This window comes from Pelophylax lessonae (assembly GCF_965119305.1).
Source record: "Pelophylax lessonae genome assembly, chromosome: 2".
Classification (NCBI taxonomy): Eukaryota; Metazoa; Chordata; class Amphibia; order Anura; family Ranidae; genus Pelophylax; species Pelophylax lessonae.
Genome location: NC_138769.1, coordinates 159,088,257 through 159,104,031, shown reverse-complemented (window position 1 = coordinate 159,104,031; position 15,775 = coordinate 159,088,257). Strand labels below are relative to the sequence as shown.

Below are 15,775 nucleotides of genomic sequence, written 5' to 3'. Positions count from 1 at the left end.
TTTGTGACCGTTTCAGAAAATGACAGTGATTGCAGATTGAAGTGGAAAGGTAACTTATAACAATAATTACAAAATAGCTGATCTAGCTGTGGGATTTGTAGAACACAGGATAGTACTTCATGTATACTTGTTCCATCACAGGTGCCTGGATGGTCAGTTTGGCCCCTTTCACACTAGTGCAACTTGTCCCGCGATTTTGGACCGCAAAATCGCATGACAAGTCCTTTTCCATTATTTTCAATGAGCCCCATTCATATCAGTGCGTTTTGAAGTCGCACCGACTTCAAAGTAGTTCCTGCACTACTTTGCCACGATTTGATTGCGTTTTGAGCCATAGCTTTCAAAATCGCGGCAAAGTCGCGTCAAAATCGCGCGGTAAAATCGTGTCGCATAAGTGTGAAAGGGGCCTTAGTGATGATGTAAGCAGCCACCATTTTGGGCAAATTTAGCGTAACTAAATTCTGCCTATACCTATGCTCCTGTGATGTAATATCCACAAGCTCTCTTACTGGCACCAACATCTCTCTGGCTTCTTCCAGGTGCGGGCTCATAAGCCGTCTTAATTGTCCAGTTTGAGAAATAATGTACCTCCCATACATGTGCACAGAGGTTTATGGATTCCATCAACTAGGCATTCTGAGAATGTACACTGAACTGAGCATGCTCAGAAGATTGCAGACAGGCAAGTTTGTATTTTTGCAGAAGAGACAGCGCATATCTCATCTGCAACAGCTTGCCAGTTCGCTTTTTTTTTTTTTTACTTAATTCTGCTTTAACATATGCAGATCATGACAAAATCCAATTTTATGTGATGAAAAAAAACCCAAAACTATAGCATTTGTATTGCTGCTTAATAGATGTGCTGGGCTCAATAAAATCTTGATTTTTAAACAAATGTGCAGTTGTCTTTTAAAATGCAAGTATTACTTTTTACAAAGTCCTAGCAGTATTAAACCCAAAACCAAAAATGTAATATATTGTAGCTTACCATCCGTACATATGGTGGCTGCGTTCATTTTTTTAGGCTTTTCCCCTTCTGTTTGTACCTGGGGATCCGACCAGTAACAACTCCTGTACTAGGGTACCTACACTCTGGGTAAAGGACCAACACAGAGACCTTTGGACAACAGTACTGTCAGTTGGGGGGGGGATTGTAATCGAATGTCTTGCAGATTTAGATACGCTAAACAAACCGCTAAACAAACTGAAGCTAAACTCCAGCAAAGACTTTTTAGGAAGTGACAACAGTTTTAAGAGAATAAAGAATTGCAATGTTTTTTCTTTTCTTTTCCATTAAATTATATTTATTTTTTCATTCACTTATTAGCATGTTGCTATTTGCAGCACTGGTTATTTGTGCTCACTACCCAGTAGGGTAAAATGTATTCACAATTTAACATATGCACATAGTGTCATTGGCCCGGCTTATTTGGCCCCATCTTCTACACAATCGGTTTGGATTTATGTGTATTTGAGAATATATATGATTTTTTTGGGGGGTATTCTGGCTATTTCACATGATCACAGGAGATATAGCACTTTATTTTTTATTATCTTTCTTCTTTATTTGAGGGGACACATTACAGTGTTGGCATCTTCCTTGTTTATTTTTAATTTGTTTAACTGATTAGAGAATCCATAGCATTTTTAGCGCTATTGAATTGCTATTGGTTAACACATACAGTCAGGTCCATAAATATTGGGACATCGGCACAATTCTAACCTTTTGGGCTCTATACACCACCACAATGGATTTGAAATGAAAAATGTGCTTTAACTGAAGACTTTCAGCTTTAATTTGAGGGTATTTACATCCAAATCAGGTGAAAGGTGTAGGAATTACAACAGTTTGTATATGTGCCTCCCACTTTTTAAGGGACCAAAAGTAATGGGACAATTGGCTGCTCAGCTGTTCCATGGCCAGGTGTGTGTTATTCCCTCATCACATTTACAAGGAGCAGATAAAAAAGGTCCAGAGTTCATTTCAAGTGTGCTATTTGCATTTGGAATCTGTTGCTGTAAACTCTCAATATGAGATCCAAAGAGCTGTCAATATCAGCTAAGCAAGCCATCATTAGGCTGGAAAAAAAAAAAAAACAAACCCATCAGAGAGATAGCAAAAACATTATGTGTGGCTAAATCAAACTGTTTGGAACATCTTTAAAAAGAAAGAATGCACCAGTGAGCTCAGTAACACCAAAAGACCTGGAAGACCACGGAAAACAACTGTGGTGGATGACCGAAGAATTCTTTCCCTGGTGAAGAAAACACCCTTCACAACAGTTGGCCAGATCAAGAACACTCTCCAGGAGGTAGGTGTATGTGTGTCAAAGTCAACAATCAAGAGAAGACTTTACCAGAGTGAATACAGAGGGTTTACCACAAGATGTAAACCATTGGTGAGCCTCAAAAACAGGAAGGCCAGATTAGAGTTTGCCAAACAACATCTAAAAAAGCCTTCACAGTTCTGGAACAACATCCTATGGACAGATGAGACCAACATCAACTTGTACCAGAGTGATGGGAAGAGAAGAGTATGGAGAAGGAAAGGAACTGCTCAAGATCCAAAGCATACCACCTGATCAGTGAAGCATGATGGTGGTAGTGTCATGGCGTGGGCATGTATGGCTGCCAATGGAACTGGTTCTCTTGTATTTATTGATGATGTGACTGCTGACAAAAGCAGCAGGATGAATTCTGAAGTGATTTGGGCAATATTATCTGCTCATATTTAGCCAAATGCTTCAGAACTCATTGGACGGCGCTTCACAGTGCAGATGGACAATGACCCGAAGCATACTGCAAAAGCAACCAAAGAGTTTTTTAAGGGAAAGAAGGGGAATGTTATGCAATGGCCAAGTGGGAAAAGTGGGAGGCACATATACAAACTGTTGTAATTCCTACACCTTTCACCTGATTTGGATGTAAATACCCTCAAATTAAAGTTGAAAGTCTGCAGTTAAAGCACATCTTGTTTATTTCATTTTAAATCCATTGTGGTGGTGTATAGAGCCAAAAATATTAGAATTGTGTCGATGTCCCAATATTTATGGACCTGACTGTAAGTCTTTGTTTTTTCTTACACCAACAGCTTTGTTTTTTTTTGGGGGGGGGGGGGGGGGTAAAGGTTTTACACAAATAAAATATGATCATTGTAAGCACTCCTGTCAATGACAAATGGTTTGTCTCAACTTACTGGCTGGATCACAAAGGTTAAAAAAAAAAAAAAAGAAAGAAAGCCTAAAAAAGAAATGCAGCCATCACCTCTAAGAATTGGTAAGATGCAATATAATAAATGCTTGCTTTTGTGTTTAATAACGCTTTAAGGGACCTGTTGTACCCTTTTCCATGTGCGAAAAGCAGAAACGCGCTTTCTAGCTGACAGTTTACTACAGGGTGGACAGAAAATCCCATACATGCACAATTAGTGTAAGGAGGTGCACATGAGTACAGGATCAGCCATAGGTGGGGAGGACACGTTAGCCAAAAGAGAAAGTGAATCATTCACAAATTATGGTGGATGGAAAAGGGAGGAATGTGAACATTACAACATGGCTGATGACCTGATAAGGTAATACGTGTTTGTGTGAAATATTAAACTGACATGTTTGATTTGGTGACCGGGTCCTTTTAAAAATGCATTGGAATACAATCTACATGAAAATGATTATCCAGACCTGCTTTCTGGGTATCCGTCATGAATTACTGTAGCAACATATGGGAGGGAAGCTAATAAATGTGTTAACATGTATATAGTAAAGCCTGATTTATCTACAGGTGTAAAATCCTGTTGACTTTAAGAAAAGACTATAAAAATATTTTCTTGCACTTACAGGACTGTCAGTGATATTTTCTGGCATGTGTCACCCTAATGCACTATGCTTCTTGTACATTAAATCAGGCCAAAGACGTAAACTGAAAACAGAGAAGACTGCTGAATGATAACTCCATATATAAATTTCACTTTACAAGGATTAACTACTGGGACTGTGATACCTGCAATGCATTAAAGTCATAGGTATCAACACTGTTCCCAATAGTTTATATTTAATGATTATATTCACATGTCATCAGATAATCCCCTGCCTAGCGGCAGAGAATTAAGAAGAAACATGAGAAGATTCTCACCGGAGTTTGTTGTTACACCCATTGTCCTGACAATGCTGGCATTCCATGTCCTGACAGCACCTAGCAGTTACACAAAGCAGAGAGAGATACAAGTGTTTAGATACTACGACTCCTTTAAATTAACCAGGTCAGCAGCATGTATTTACACTGATGTCATTCCATCTAACACCTGCTCCATAAGACTCTACTATACAAGAGTGTATCGGTGCAATGTGGAGGAACATCATGGAATTGTTCAAACTCTGCATTTTTTTACTGAAAGCTGGCTGAAACATCCAAATATGAAGGGTTAGCTAGAGTGAACAGGTGTGAGTCATTGGTTAAATGCAATCCACCACAACAGTTTGTTAGTTTAGTAGTTATCTTTTCTATAGCAGATATCAGAAGGCAATATGTGTATATATATATATATATATATATATATATATACACACACACACACACATACACACACAGACATATATACACATACTATACTGTACAGTATACAGATACTCACGTTTTCAAGGTTTACCAAGGTAGTTTATATCGTGAAAGGATTCAGCTTTATAAACTTTTTTGAAAAAATCTAATAGTAAGAATAAAGCAGGATCATGTCCAATTCCCATTTTCTTTTGGGTGTCACTGAGTTTCTTTATACCTGGGTAGTTTTTAGGAGAGGTAGCATTTTCCTTTTTGAATGCTTTACATGTGTGTATATGCTCGTATTAATAACTTCGTAAAACTGATCTTAGATTAAAATCTCCATAAAGACTTTTACTCCTTAAACTGACAGTGAAAAAAACAGGGGGGGCAGGACTATTTACAACTCACTAAGGAATGGTCAAAAGCCAGCTTAAAGTGGATGTAAGCCCCATTCATAAAATCTGACCTGGGCACATATCTGTTGTGTTTTCTTATCTCTCTCCAAAGCGCCCTCAGTCCAGTGTCTTTCTGCTGCTCCGTTCCTCTGTTATCAGTATGATAACGTCTGTCCAACACAGGAGATAAAAGCAGCTGGAAATTTGTGTTGGGGTGGGTGCATAGAGATAGATTAGCAGAGAGCTTTTGTCTAATCACAGGACAGCTCTGCATGTTTCTTCCTTCCTCTGCCTATGTGGAGGGGGGAGTGTGCTTTTCCTCCAATCAGCTGTCACACAGTGTATGCCAAGACTCTACACCCAGTGCTGGAACAGGTAGAAAAATTCTAACACAATGTTTACTTTCTAAAGAGTGTAGAAAGCTGAAGACAGCAGATATACAAATAAACCTTATGTAGAGAGATTGGTTTCATCTCTGTGTATCATCTGAGGCTGTTCACTTCACTGGGTATATGTGAGGGTTTACATCCACTTTAAGCAGTTTCAAGAGACTTCTTGAAGAATCTGAGAAGTAGAGAAAATGTTTCAAAGGAGCAATTCACAACTATAATTCTGTTTTTTTGGTAGATGCCTGCATTATAATGTTTCTTACAGGCTTCAGTTTGTATAAGAGCAGCGTGATCAGCAAGCTTTGTTGAAGCTTTTAAAAGTATCATACAACTCCAATTTGCAAATGTTCAACACAGATCTTAATGCGAGGTTACGTGTCACTTTAAGCAAGCCGCAAGCTGGTTTCAGCGGGCTATCAGCATGCTTCAACAAGTGCTGAAGCCCGCTAGCAGCTTGGTTAAAGTGACAATCAGCATTTCCATTAGAATCTGTGTTGAACATTTACAAACAGGAGCTGAATGGTTTTCGACAAAGCGTGCTTAAAGCTCTGAAAAATGCTTGGTCAAAGCTTGCTGTACACACTGCTCTCCCTACAAGCTGAAGCCCATGAGAAACAGGCCTATGGCTCCTCCTGTAATATTCCCACTAACATACTGATTCAGGTGGAAAAATTATATCGATTTGGATACTGGATGACTGGGATTAAAATCTGGCCTAACAGAGACAGCAATTGCCTGTGTAAATAGTTACTTACTGATAATCAGTTAGGGTTTAGATTTACTCCAATGACCGCATCAATTTTATGTAACTCCATATCCAAGTGACTGAATCTGATGGGCTATGAGTGCCTTAAAAAGATATGGATTAAACAAGGTGAAGAGAAGGTGTTCCCTTGTGACTACAGATATAAACTAATTGCTGAACAAAACAACATCAGGACAGAATTACAGGCGCTGCCATTGCTGCCTTGTTTTTAAGGGTGCAAGCTTCTGGAGTTTCCAGTAATCTTATTTCACCTTACCCCCCACTATAGGGCATTTCTGTGCAATCTGGCCTTTCTTCCAGCTTTGGAGAATCCAATGGAATTGTGTTGATGGGTAATAAAAGGTGTTAAAGCGGTCTAGAATTTGTTAACTGTATATAGACAATATTAAATCCTTTCAATACCATAGAAAACATTGGAAGATTCTTCAAAAGGAGTTTTTCTGATAATTCCAATTTATCCATTACATGTGTGCACTTCTTTCACTGGCTGCCCACTACGTTTGTCTCCATTTGCATCTTGTTGTCTAAATGGCCCATACTCCACTGGTCTAAAATCTTTATTTTACACTCCCATCCCCCGGGAACCACTCTAAATTTTCATATACAGGAAAGAGGGCAGAATCCCTGGACATAGGTGAGTGGCATTAACTTTGGACTTCCATGCCACCATTTTACCAGAGCAAAATGCAAATAAGTACCATTCCATTAATAAATGACCCCTGATCACAGCCAAATTTACTCCAGGCATCATGAGCTTAGACCATTCCTGGAATACAGGAAAGATTTGGGAAGCTGGGTGTCCTGGCAAGACCCCACAAATCCTGTGACTCATTCTACTTGTTTGGATAATTTAAAGCTGAGACTATTAATTATTCTTTTTTATAAACGTCAATAAAATCAATACAATGTGTGTAAAAGCAGGTGCAAACTCTTGAGTTGTCACCTGATCCTTGATTCACTATTTCAAGTGGAGTTCCAGCCTGGGGAAAGAAAAAAGTCAGCAGCTACAAATACTGTAGCTGCTGACTTTTTTTATGACACTTACGTGTCCAGGGATCCCGCGATGTTGGCACCTCAAGCCAATTCGTCCATTGGCTTCGGGTGCAGGCGCCGGCATTACAAGTAAGGGAAACCAACAGTGTAGCCTCCAGGCTTAATAGCCAGTTTCCTACTGCACATGGAGTCACGCTGCGGTTCCTGAATGGTCCCGCCATCTTCTGGGACACACACAGGACCCAGAAGGCAGCAGGGCAGGGGGGGGGGGTCAGAGAAGGAGGGGCCAGACATGGCAGAGATCGCCGTGTAGCGATCTTACCAGGAAGTGGGAGCAGGTACCTATCAAGACCAGGTATCAGATCCCCCCAAAAAGTGCCAAATGTGGCAGTGAAAAGTGGGAGGGTGCGAACAAGCAGAATTTCCCCTTTTGGGTGGATCTCTTTAACCACTTAAGCCCCGGAGGATTTTCCTGCTAAACGACCAGGGGGTATTTTGCGATTCAGCACTGCGTGACTTTAACAGACAATTGCGCGGTCGTGCGACGCTGTATCTAAACGAATTTGGCGTCCTTTTTTTCCCACAAACAGAGCTTTCTTTTGGTGGTATTTGATCACCCGTGCGATTTTTACTTTTTGCGCTATAAACAAAAAAAGAGCGTACATTTTGCAAAAATAACAATATTTTTCACATTTTTTTATATGAAATTCCCCAAAAAAAAAAATGTAAAAATCAAAATTTTTTAAAATTTTCGGCCAATTTGTTTTATGCTATGTTTGGTAAAAAAAAAAAAAAAAAAAAAAAAAAAAAAAAAAAAAAAATCGCAAAAAGCGTATTTTGATTGGTTTGCGCAAAAGTTATCGCGTTTACTAACAAAGGGAAAGATTTCTGTCATTTTTGGTGTTTTTTTTTTTAACGTGTAATGGCGGCGATCTGCGATTTTTTTTGCGGTACTGCGACATTGGGGCGGACAGATCGGACCCTTGACTGACATTTTTGACACTTTTGGGGTTACCAGTGACATTTCTACAGTAATCAGTGCTATATATATGCACTGTTACTGTAAAAATACACTGGTAGTGAAGGGGTTAACTTTATTTGGGAGGGAGGGGCTGTGTGTGTCCCTAGGGGCGTGCTTTCTACTGTGATTGGCTGTTGCTTGAGCTGTAAGGACACTGATCAACGGATCTACATAGTAGATCCATGTGATCAGTGTTTTTACAGCGAGGAGAATGACAGGTGGCTTGTTTACACAAGCTGCCTGACATTCTCCCTCTCCCCCGCCGATCGCCGAGTGACCGGCGGACATCGGGTCCGCTGGTCACACGCGCGGGGGGGTCCGTGACCGCACGGGAGCGCGCCTCCGCGGGCGCGCGCTCGCTCCCCAGAGCCTCACAGGCGAGCAAAATAGACCTACGTCACTCTGCCTGTGAGGGGCTGACTGCCGCAGTAAATATACTGTGAGCAGTCGGCAAGCGGTTAAAGAAGACTGGCCTGGAACAAGCATGTGTACAATAATTGACCCAACTGATAAGCACATGCTTGTAAAAGCTGTGTTGTTGTTCTATATATGACGTGTACTATGACATCAGGGGCTTACTGGGTAGTAAAGGATAACATCATGACAGCCTAAATCTTCAATGGCTATTCCTTTATATCTGTCCTGGCATCCTTCCTTTAATCCTTTAGTCATTTTTGTGTTATTTTTGTGTTTATGCAGCTGCTGACCTTTAATAAAACACACCCTCACCTGTCCCACCATTCAGCGATGTGGCCGCCAGAATCCTTGGTTCTCTCATTTGGCTCTCCCCGATGCGGGCATCATAAATGTGGGCACCCGGCTGTGACAGCTTGTGGCGAGTCATGCTGCGCCTCCTCAATGGCCAGGCAATCTCCTGGGACCTGTGACGTGTCCCAGAAGATTGCAGGGAGGAAGGGGGAGAGAAGAACTTTCGCTCCAGTTGGAGTGGAAGGGGGAGCTGGGTACCTGTCTAAACTAGGTACCCAGCCCTCCCCCCCCAAAAAATGACATGCCAAATGTGGCATGTAAGGGGGTGAGGAGTTCTTAAAGTAGAACTTTCACATTTAGGTGGAACTCTGCTTTAATATACAACTCCAGCAAAAAACATTTTTCTAAGAGTGGGAAAGAGTAAGATCCCCTTTAAAGTTTTTATTGCAAAGGCTGTCTGTGAACAGGGTCTTTTATTGGTCCCTTACGGCATGTGACAGTTTACATGCATGCGTTCACAATACTTTTTAGCCTGTCATTGATTTGTAGAGGCTGAGCAGCTGACTGCAAACACCTATGGAACACGCTAGAGATTCATGCTAAATATTGTTGGTATACAGCTCAAAGTGGCCATGTGTATAAAGCCTAAGGCTTACAGCATTTATGCTTTCTAGAATATTTTTAAAATAAGCGTATTGTGCTTTTGAACTTGCCAGAAAACATGACAGTGTCAATTCCCCTGCACAGTCCCCTCGTCCTGCCATGTCTCCACACTCTTCTCTTCTGGGAGTGTCTAATAATTGTCTGTGCTGGCCCATCTCCCTCACCTCTCCCCTCTTAGCAGCTTGGGGAGGAGTGAAAGGAATACAGTAAAACCTTGGTTTGAGAGTAACTTGGTTTGAGAGCGCTTTGCAAGACAAGCAAATTTTTAAAATAAATTTTGACTTGATATACAAGCGATGTCTTGATATACAAGTAGCGTCATGTCACAACTGGGTATAAAAGAGAAGAGAGGCGCCTCTAAGTGTAGCAATATTGTTACATTTAATGAAGGTACAACATATAGCAGCTCACATGGTTGATGATTAAGAGGCACATCTAAGTATGCAGGCATCCGGGGTAAAGCTGTCCACATAGACTATCTTCTGCACTGCCATCTTCATCACACCCTTCCACGCTGCGCTCCACGAGCGATTCAAAGTCTCGCTTTCGGATCACTCTACTGCAGGGTAGTCTTCCCAATCACATTTGCAGACTGACAGTGGTGAGAGCCAGTGGTTCAGAAGATGGTCTATGTGGACAGCTTTACCCCGGATGCCTGCATACTTAGATGTGCTTCTTAATCATCAACCATGTGAGTTGCTTAGTGTTGAACCCTCATTAAATGTCCCCATACTGCTACACTTAGAGGCGCCTCTCTTCTCTTTTATACTCTGTAGCTCCTGCTGGATTTTGCTTCTAATCCCCTTGTGGAGGCGCCATTTGTGGATGGACATTTTATGATGACACAACCTATCACATTGCTATAATCTTTGTATATGGACTATAAACTGAAAGACTTGTGGATAAATGGTTGTGGAACTAATTATCTGAGTTTCCATTATTTCTTATGGGAAAATTTGCTTTGATATAAGAGTGCTTTGGATTACAAGCATGTTTCCAGAACGAATTATGCTCGCAATCCAAGGTTTTACTGTACTAAACAGTGCTGGGGCTCCTGACATTACATCCTAGATTGCAGTGCCAAGTAGCAGTCTCAGGGCTTTAAAAGTCTGCATTTTTTGCTCAATAAATCTTATGGAAATATTGTTGTTTATATGAATAGTGTGGTGATAGGGTCTCTTTAGAACCTCCAATTAATGTGTAACCTAAAATTACTATATTGCCCATTTACTATGCCATTTAGCCAGTACCTAGACTTACTGGTCTATACAGACATTTGGGAAAATTTGTTAAATTGCAGACCCCATAGTCCATAACCAGCCTTCCTCACCTTGTGTGATGTTTTGTTTTTGTGACATTTCCGGGGGACTCTTGGGTTCAGGGGCTTGCTGGCGGATACTGCCATTGGCTGTGCTGGAATGAGAATCGCCACATACTTTGGTCACTGCAGTGACAGGCATGTGTGCCTTTCTGACAGACGTTGTAGGCAAGTGTTCTTGTACTGCAGCGGAGGATGAATCCTGTGTGGCTTTAACTTTTTCTGTCAAAGGGAAACACATTAGAATAAATAAGAGCATACACACTTTCAAGAACGTACAAAAGTATAGTTAATGGCAAACAAATAACCAACCCGTAAGAAATACTCGGATATCCAGACAGCTGAGAATGAAACTACTGGGAGAACAGAGGCAGAAACTGGTCTTTAGCACATGATGTCCAGAGGCCCAGGAATAACTGCCATGTTCTCAGGGTTAGTTCACCTTTCCCAAAACCCTGACTATGCAATTATGGGGGCACCCGTAATAAAAAAAATAAAAGATAAAAATAAAAACTGTCCAGCTTTAACTAAAGTTAGATAATGCCTTTGCTGTAGGTGCAGGACGTTTCATTTATGGTTAAATTATTTTTTTATTTTTTGCCTGCAGTTTAGTTTTAACCATATGATAGTACTTTCATTGGGAATAAGTGATGAGTAGAAATAGAAATCTATTTTCAGATGAAAAACAGGTATATTTTTACATCTTACATTACATACCAGAGATGGGCTGGTGTCCATTTTCAAGAACTTGATTGCTGGTTGCTCTTGCAGTTTCAACATCGTTGTGCACCTCTGGCACCACACTCTGCCAAAGAAATGAACCAAACATAACGTTAACCTGCCATCTTGCTGGAGATTAGCAATCACATTTAAGGCATAAGGGTACAGATTATGTCAACTTGAATAATAGCGAGATCTTAAAGGCTTAGAAGTAAAATACAACATTTTCACACTGGATGGGCTAGCCAGAGGTTTACAAGATTTAACTTGGCCTACACTTAAGAGTTGAGGGATTACACTAATACTACTCTTAGAGAGGCAAAGATTACCATTACATCAATGTCAATCTGCAAGAACAAAGAACTTCTAGTAACAATGTTGCTAAACAAATGTAGCTAGAATTTCAGAAATGTACCTCATGAGTATTTTAAAACACACTTGTATTACTGGTTATCATTTTATCAGTAAAAGGCAAAGAAAAATGTGTCCTTTGCAAAGAGGGTGGTAAGTGCAATAAAAAACTGCCATGTTGATCGAAGTATGAAAGCCATAGTGAAAAAAGTCTGAGGATGGGCCATCTGTGTAGGCTACTTTGTACCAACTTTTCCAGTTTATGACCTATCAGTTTCAGCTTTATTCTATTATATCATGAAAAACAGCACGACACTTGTCATTACTATCCAATAACTGAGATTCTTTTGTTAAAGATATAGTCAAAACATCAAAACTGGACATCTAAATCATGCAGTGTACAACCAAAATCTATATAAAAAAAACAAAAAAAAAAAAAAACCAAAAACAGAGAGGGGCGCCAAGCAGCATCACGGTATAACATGTCTTTTTTTTAGTAAAATGGTTAAAAACAATAGTTGATGCAGTCTTAAGTCAGAGAGGTATGTACGTCAATAAGAGAAACAAGAGTCAAATAAGACTGGGACTAACGAGGAAGATTATCTGCTTCCAGAAACATTTATCCCATCATCCTTTGCAATAGAACACAAGGAGGAACAGTTAAAGCATCGATCCTGTGTGGAGATGGCCAACACAGCTGGCCGCTTCAGTGTCTTCTACCCAGCGATGGTACCCCATCATCCAGCAGTGGTCTTGCCTGACCACCTACTGCAAGGACTCGCTCTCACATTGACATGCATACCCCTCATCTTGACTTGTGAGTGCATTAACTATTGTTTTTAACTTTTTTCCCCAACCACCAAGTGTGAGAGGCAGCCATGCAATCAGTCATTAGTAGGGTTCAGTATCTGCTACATTTCCAGAATTTCTTCAAGCTTTCTTGATACATTGTCATTTCAATTCTACTGTGATTTTTTTTATGATCCTATCAACATAGTATAGGGGTTTAGCACCCTTTGTTTACACATCTAATGTAGGAGTTTGCAACATTATCATTACTTTTGCTAATAGGTTTCCTTTGGTGAAATTCAAAATGCCCCCTAGTGACTGCTAATAACACCTCATGCACCTTTCCCTGGGGTTCTAATCTATGAATTTATGAATGTGCGCCACGGGCAATTTTTTCTTTTATTTGGAGTGTAAAACCAACAAGGTATACAATGTTAAAGTGTATGTAAAGCCATTTTTTGGGGGGTTTTTTAAGTCCCTGGTCAAGCCTTTGATGCCTGTGCCCTGTCAGGGAGATGTCCCTCCAAAATAACAGGAAGTAAGAGGAGATCTTTCCAAAGTGGGGGAGTTACCAGAACAGGTTCCCCTACCGCAGGATTTCCTATGACAACTCAAACATTTCAAATTTTCCATTACTTTCTGTACCGGCAACAACCAATAGTGAGAGTAAATCTCTCCAGACACAGACGGCGGTAAACAACTAAACATAAAACAGAAAAAAGTTTTGGCTTTGCATTTGGATTTAAAGCAGAACTATACTCACCTTCTATACAGCTAGCTTTGAATGTTCCGGAGCTCCCAACAGGTCGCTGTCATCTTTAGCTGGATCGGCTTCTGGGTACCGATTTTCAAGCATTTTCTTTGGCCCAGCGAAGATAAAGTTACTCTTGTGCATGCGCGAGTTCATTCATGTTGAGATACTCAGAAATTAAAGGCCCGTACACACGTACCGATCGTCGGCATACAAACGTCGGTGGACGAAGGATCTGCCGATTGTACGCGTGTTAGTATGGTGCCTCCGACAGATGTCTGCGCACAATCCGCGGACAAAAGTCTTTCGTGCAAACATGAAAATATTTGTATGCCGACACCAGAACGGACGATTGTTCGCCTGTCAGTACACAATTCGGCCGACAGACCGCAGATTTGCAAGACTGGGCATGCTCAGAAAATAGAAAACACAGGGAAAGTTAACCATTACATGACATCACTTCTGCAGTCGGCGGACAAAATTCTTGTGCTGTCCTTGTGCTGTCTTTGCACTTTTCAGCAGACACCGACATCCCGGGGAGAAAAGAGGAACATTTGTAAGCCGACCATCGGTACGTGTGTACGGGGCTTTATACTCAAAGCTGTGCTTGCACAGCTCAGTGTACAGGGCACACAGGCAGGTAAAGCGCTTTAATGCAAGAGACAAGTAGTAGGTCACTTCTACAATAAAAATCATGTCTGTTTGCCTTTTGTTTTTTAAGGTTAAAGTTCCAATTTACCTAAACATACAGTGCATCTGGAAAGTATTCACAGCGCTTCACTTTTTTCCACATTTTGTTATGTTACAGCCTTATTCCAAAATGTAATAAATTATTCTCCTCAAAATTCTACAAAAAATACCCCATAATGACAACATGAAAGAAGTTTGAAATCTTTGCAAATTTAAAATAAAATTACATGTACATAAGTATTCACAGCCTTTGCTCAATACTTTGTTGAAGCACCTTTGGCACCAAGTACAGCCTAAAGCCTTTTTGAGTTTGATGCTACAAGCTTGGCACACCTATTTCTGGGCAGTTTCTCCCATTCCTCTTTGCAGGACCTCTCAAGCTCCATCAGGTTGGATGGGGAGTGTCTGTGCACAGTCGTTTGAAGATCTCTTTAGAAATGTTCATTCGGGTTCAAGTATGGACTCTGGCTGGGCCACTCAAGGACATTCACAGAGTTATCCCGTAACCACTCCTTTGTTATCTTGGCTGTGTGCTTAGGGTTGTTATCCTGTTGGAAGATGAACCTTTGCCCCAGTTTGAGGTCCAGAGCGCTCTGGAGCAGGTTTTCATCAAGGATGTCTCTGTACATTGCTGCATTTATCTTTCCCTTGTCCTAACTAGTCTCCCAGTTCCTACCGCTGAAAGACATCCACACAGCATGAGGCTGTCACCACAATGCTTCACTGTAGGGATGGTATTGGCCAGGTGATGAGTGGCGCCTGGTTTCCTCCAGACATGACGCTTGCCATTCAGGCCAAAGAGTTCAATCTTTGTTTCATCAGATCAGACTCCAGGTGGGCTGTCATGTGCCTTTTACTAAGGAGTGGCTTCCGTCTGGCCACTCTACCATACATGCCTGATTGGTGGAGTGCTGATGAGATGGTTGCTCTTCTGAAAGGTTCTCCTCTCTCCAAAGAGAAATGCTGGAGCTCTGTCAAAATTACTTTCGGGTTCTTGGTCACCTCCCTAACTAAGGCCCTTCTCCCCTGATCACTCAGCTTGGCCGGGCGACCCACTCTAGGAAGAGTTCTGGTGGTTCCAAGCGTCTTCCATTTAAGAATGATGGAGGCCACTGTGCTCATTGGGACCTTCAATGCTGCAGAAATGTTTCTGTACCCTTCCCCAGATCTGTGCCTCAATACAATCCTGTCTTGGAGGTCTACATACAATTCCTTGGACTTCATGGCTTGGTTTGTGCTCTGACATGCACTGTTAACTGTGGGACCCTATACAGACAGGTGTGTGCCTTTCCAAATCATGGCCAATTAACTGAATTTACCACAGGTGGACTTCAATCAAGTTTTAAGCCCCGTACACACGCACCGATTGTTGGCCGACCGGCCGGCCGTCTTTTGTCCAGTGTTGTTGTGTTGGTTGAAATGTGCTCTAGACTGCACACGAATTTTGTCGGCCAACAACAACCAACTGCAGAAGTGATGTCATGTGCTGGTTTACTTTCCGTGTGTTTTTTCTTCTCTGAGCATGCCCAGTCTTGCTCATCTGATTTTTGTCGGCCGAAATCTGTACTGACTGACGAACAATCGGCCGTTCTATTGACGGCCAACAAAAATTTTATAGCATGCACACCAGATTTTGTTCGGCCGAAAAGTCGCAGTCGGTTGTCAGAAGCATCATACTAACAAGCCGA

At 41.2% G+C, this 15,775-nt stretch overlaps 1 protein-coding gene across 1 annotated transcript in view; it reads right to left on the bottom strand.

The window, feature by feature from the left end:
* Nucleotides 1-15,775, bottom strand: part of LOC309545338 (smoothelin-like protein 2) — a 176,483-nt gene that overhangs the window by 65,716 nt on the left and 94,992 nt on the right. The window contains exons 2-4 of the mRNA XM_082244498.1: nt 11,504-11,591; nt 10,799-11,008; nt 4,129-4,188 (exon numbers count right to left, since the gene is read on the bottom strand). Of these exons, the coding sequence (XP_082100624.1) occupies nt 4,129-4,188; nt 10,799-11,008; nt 11,504-11,591 (358 nt within the window). The remainder of the gene's footprint in view (nt 1-4,128; nt 4,189-10,798; nt 11,009-11,503; nt 11,592-15,775) is intronic.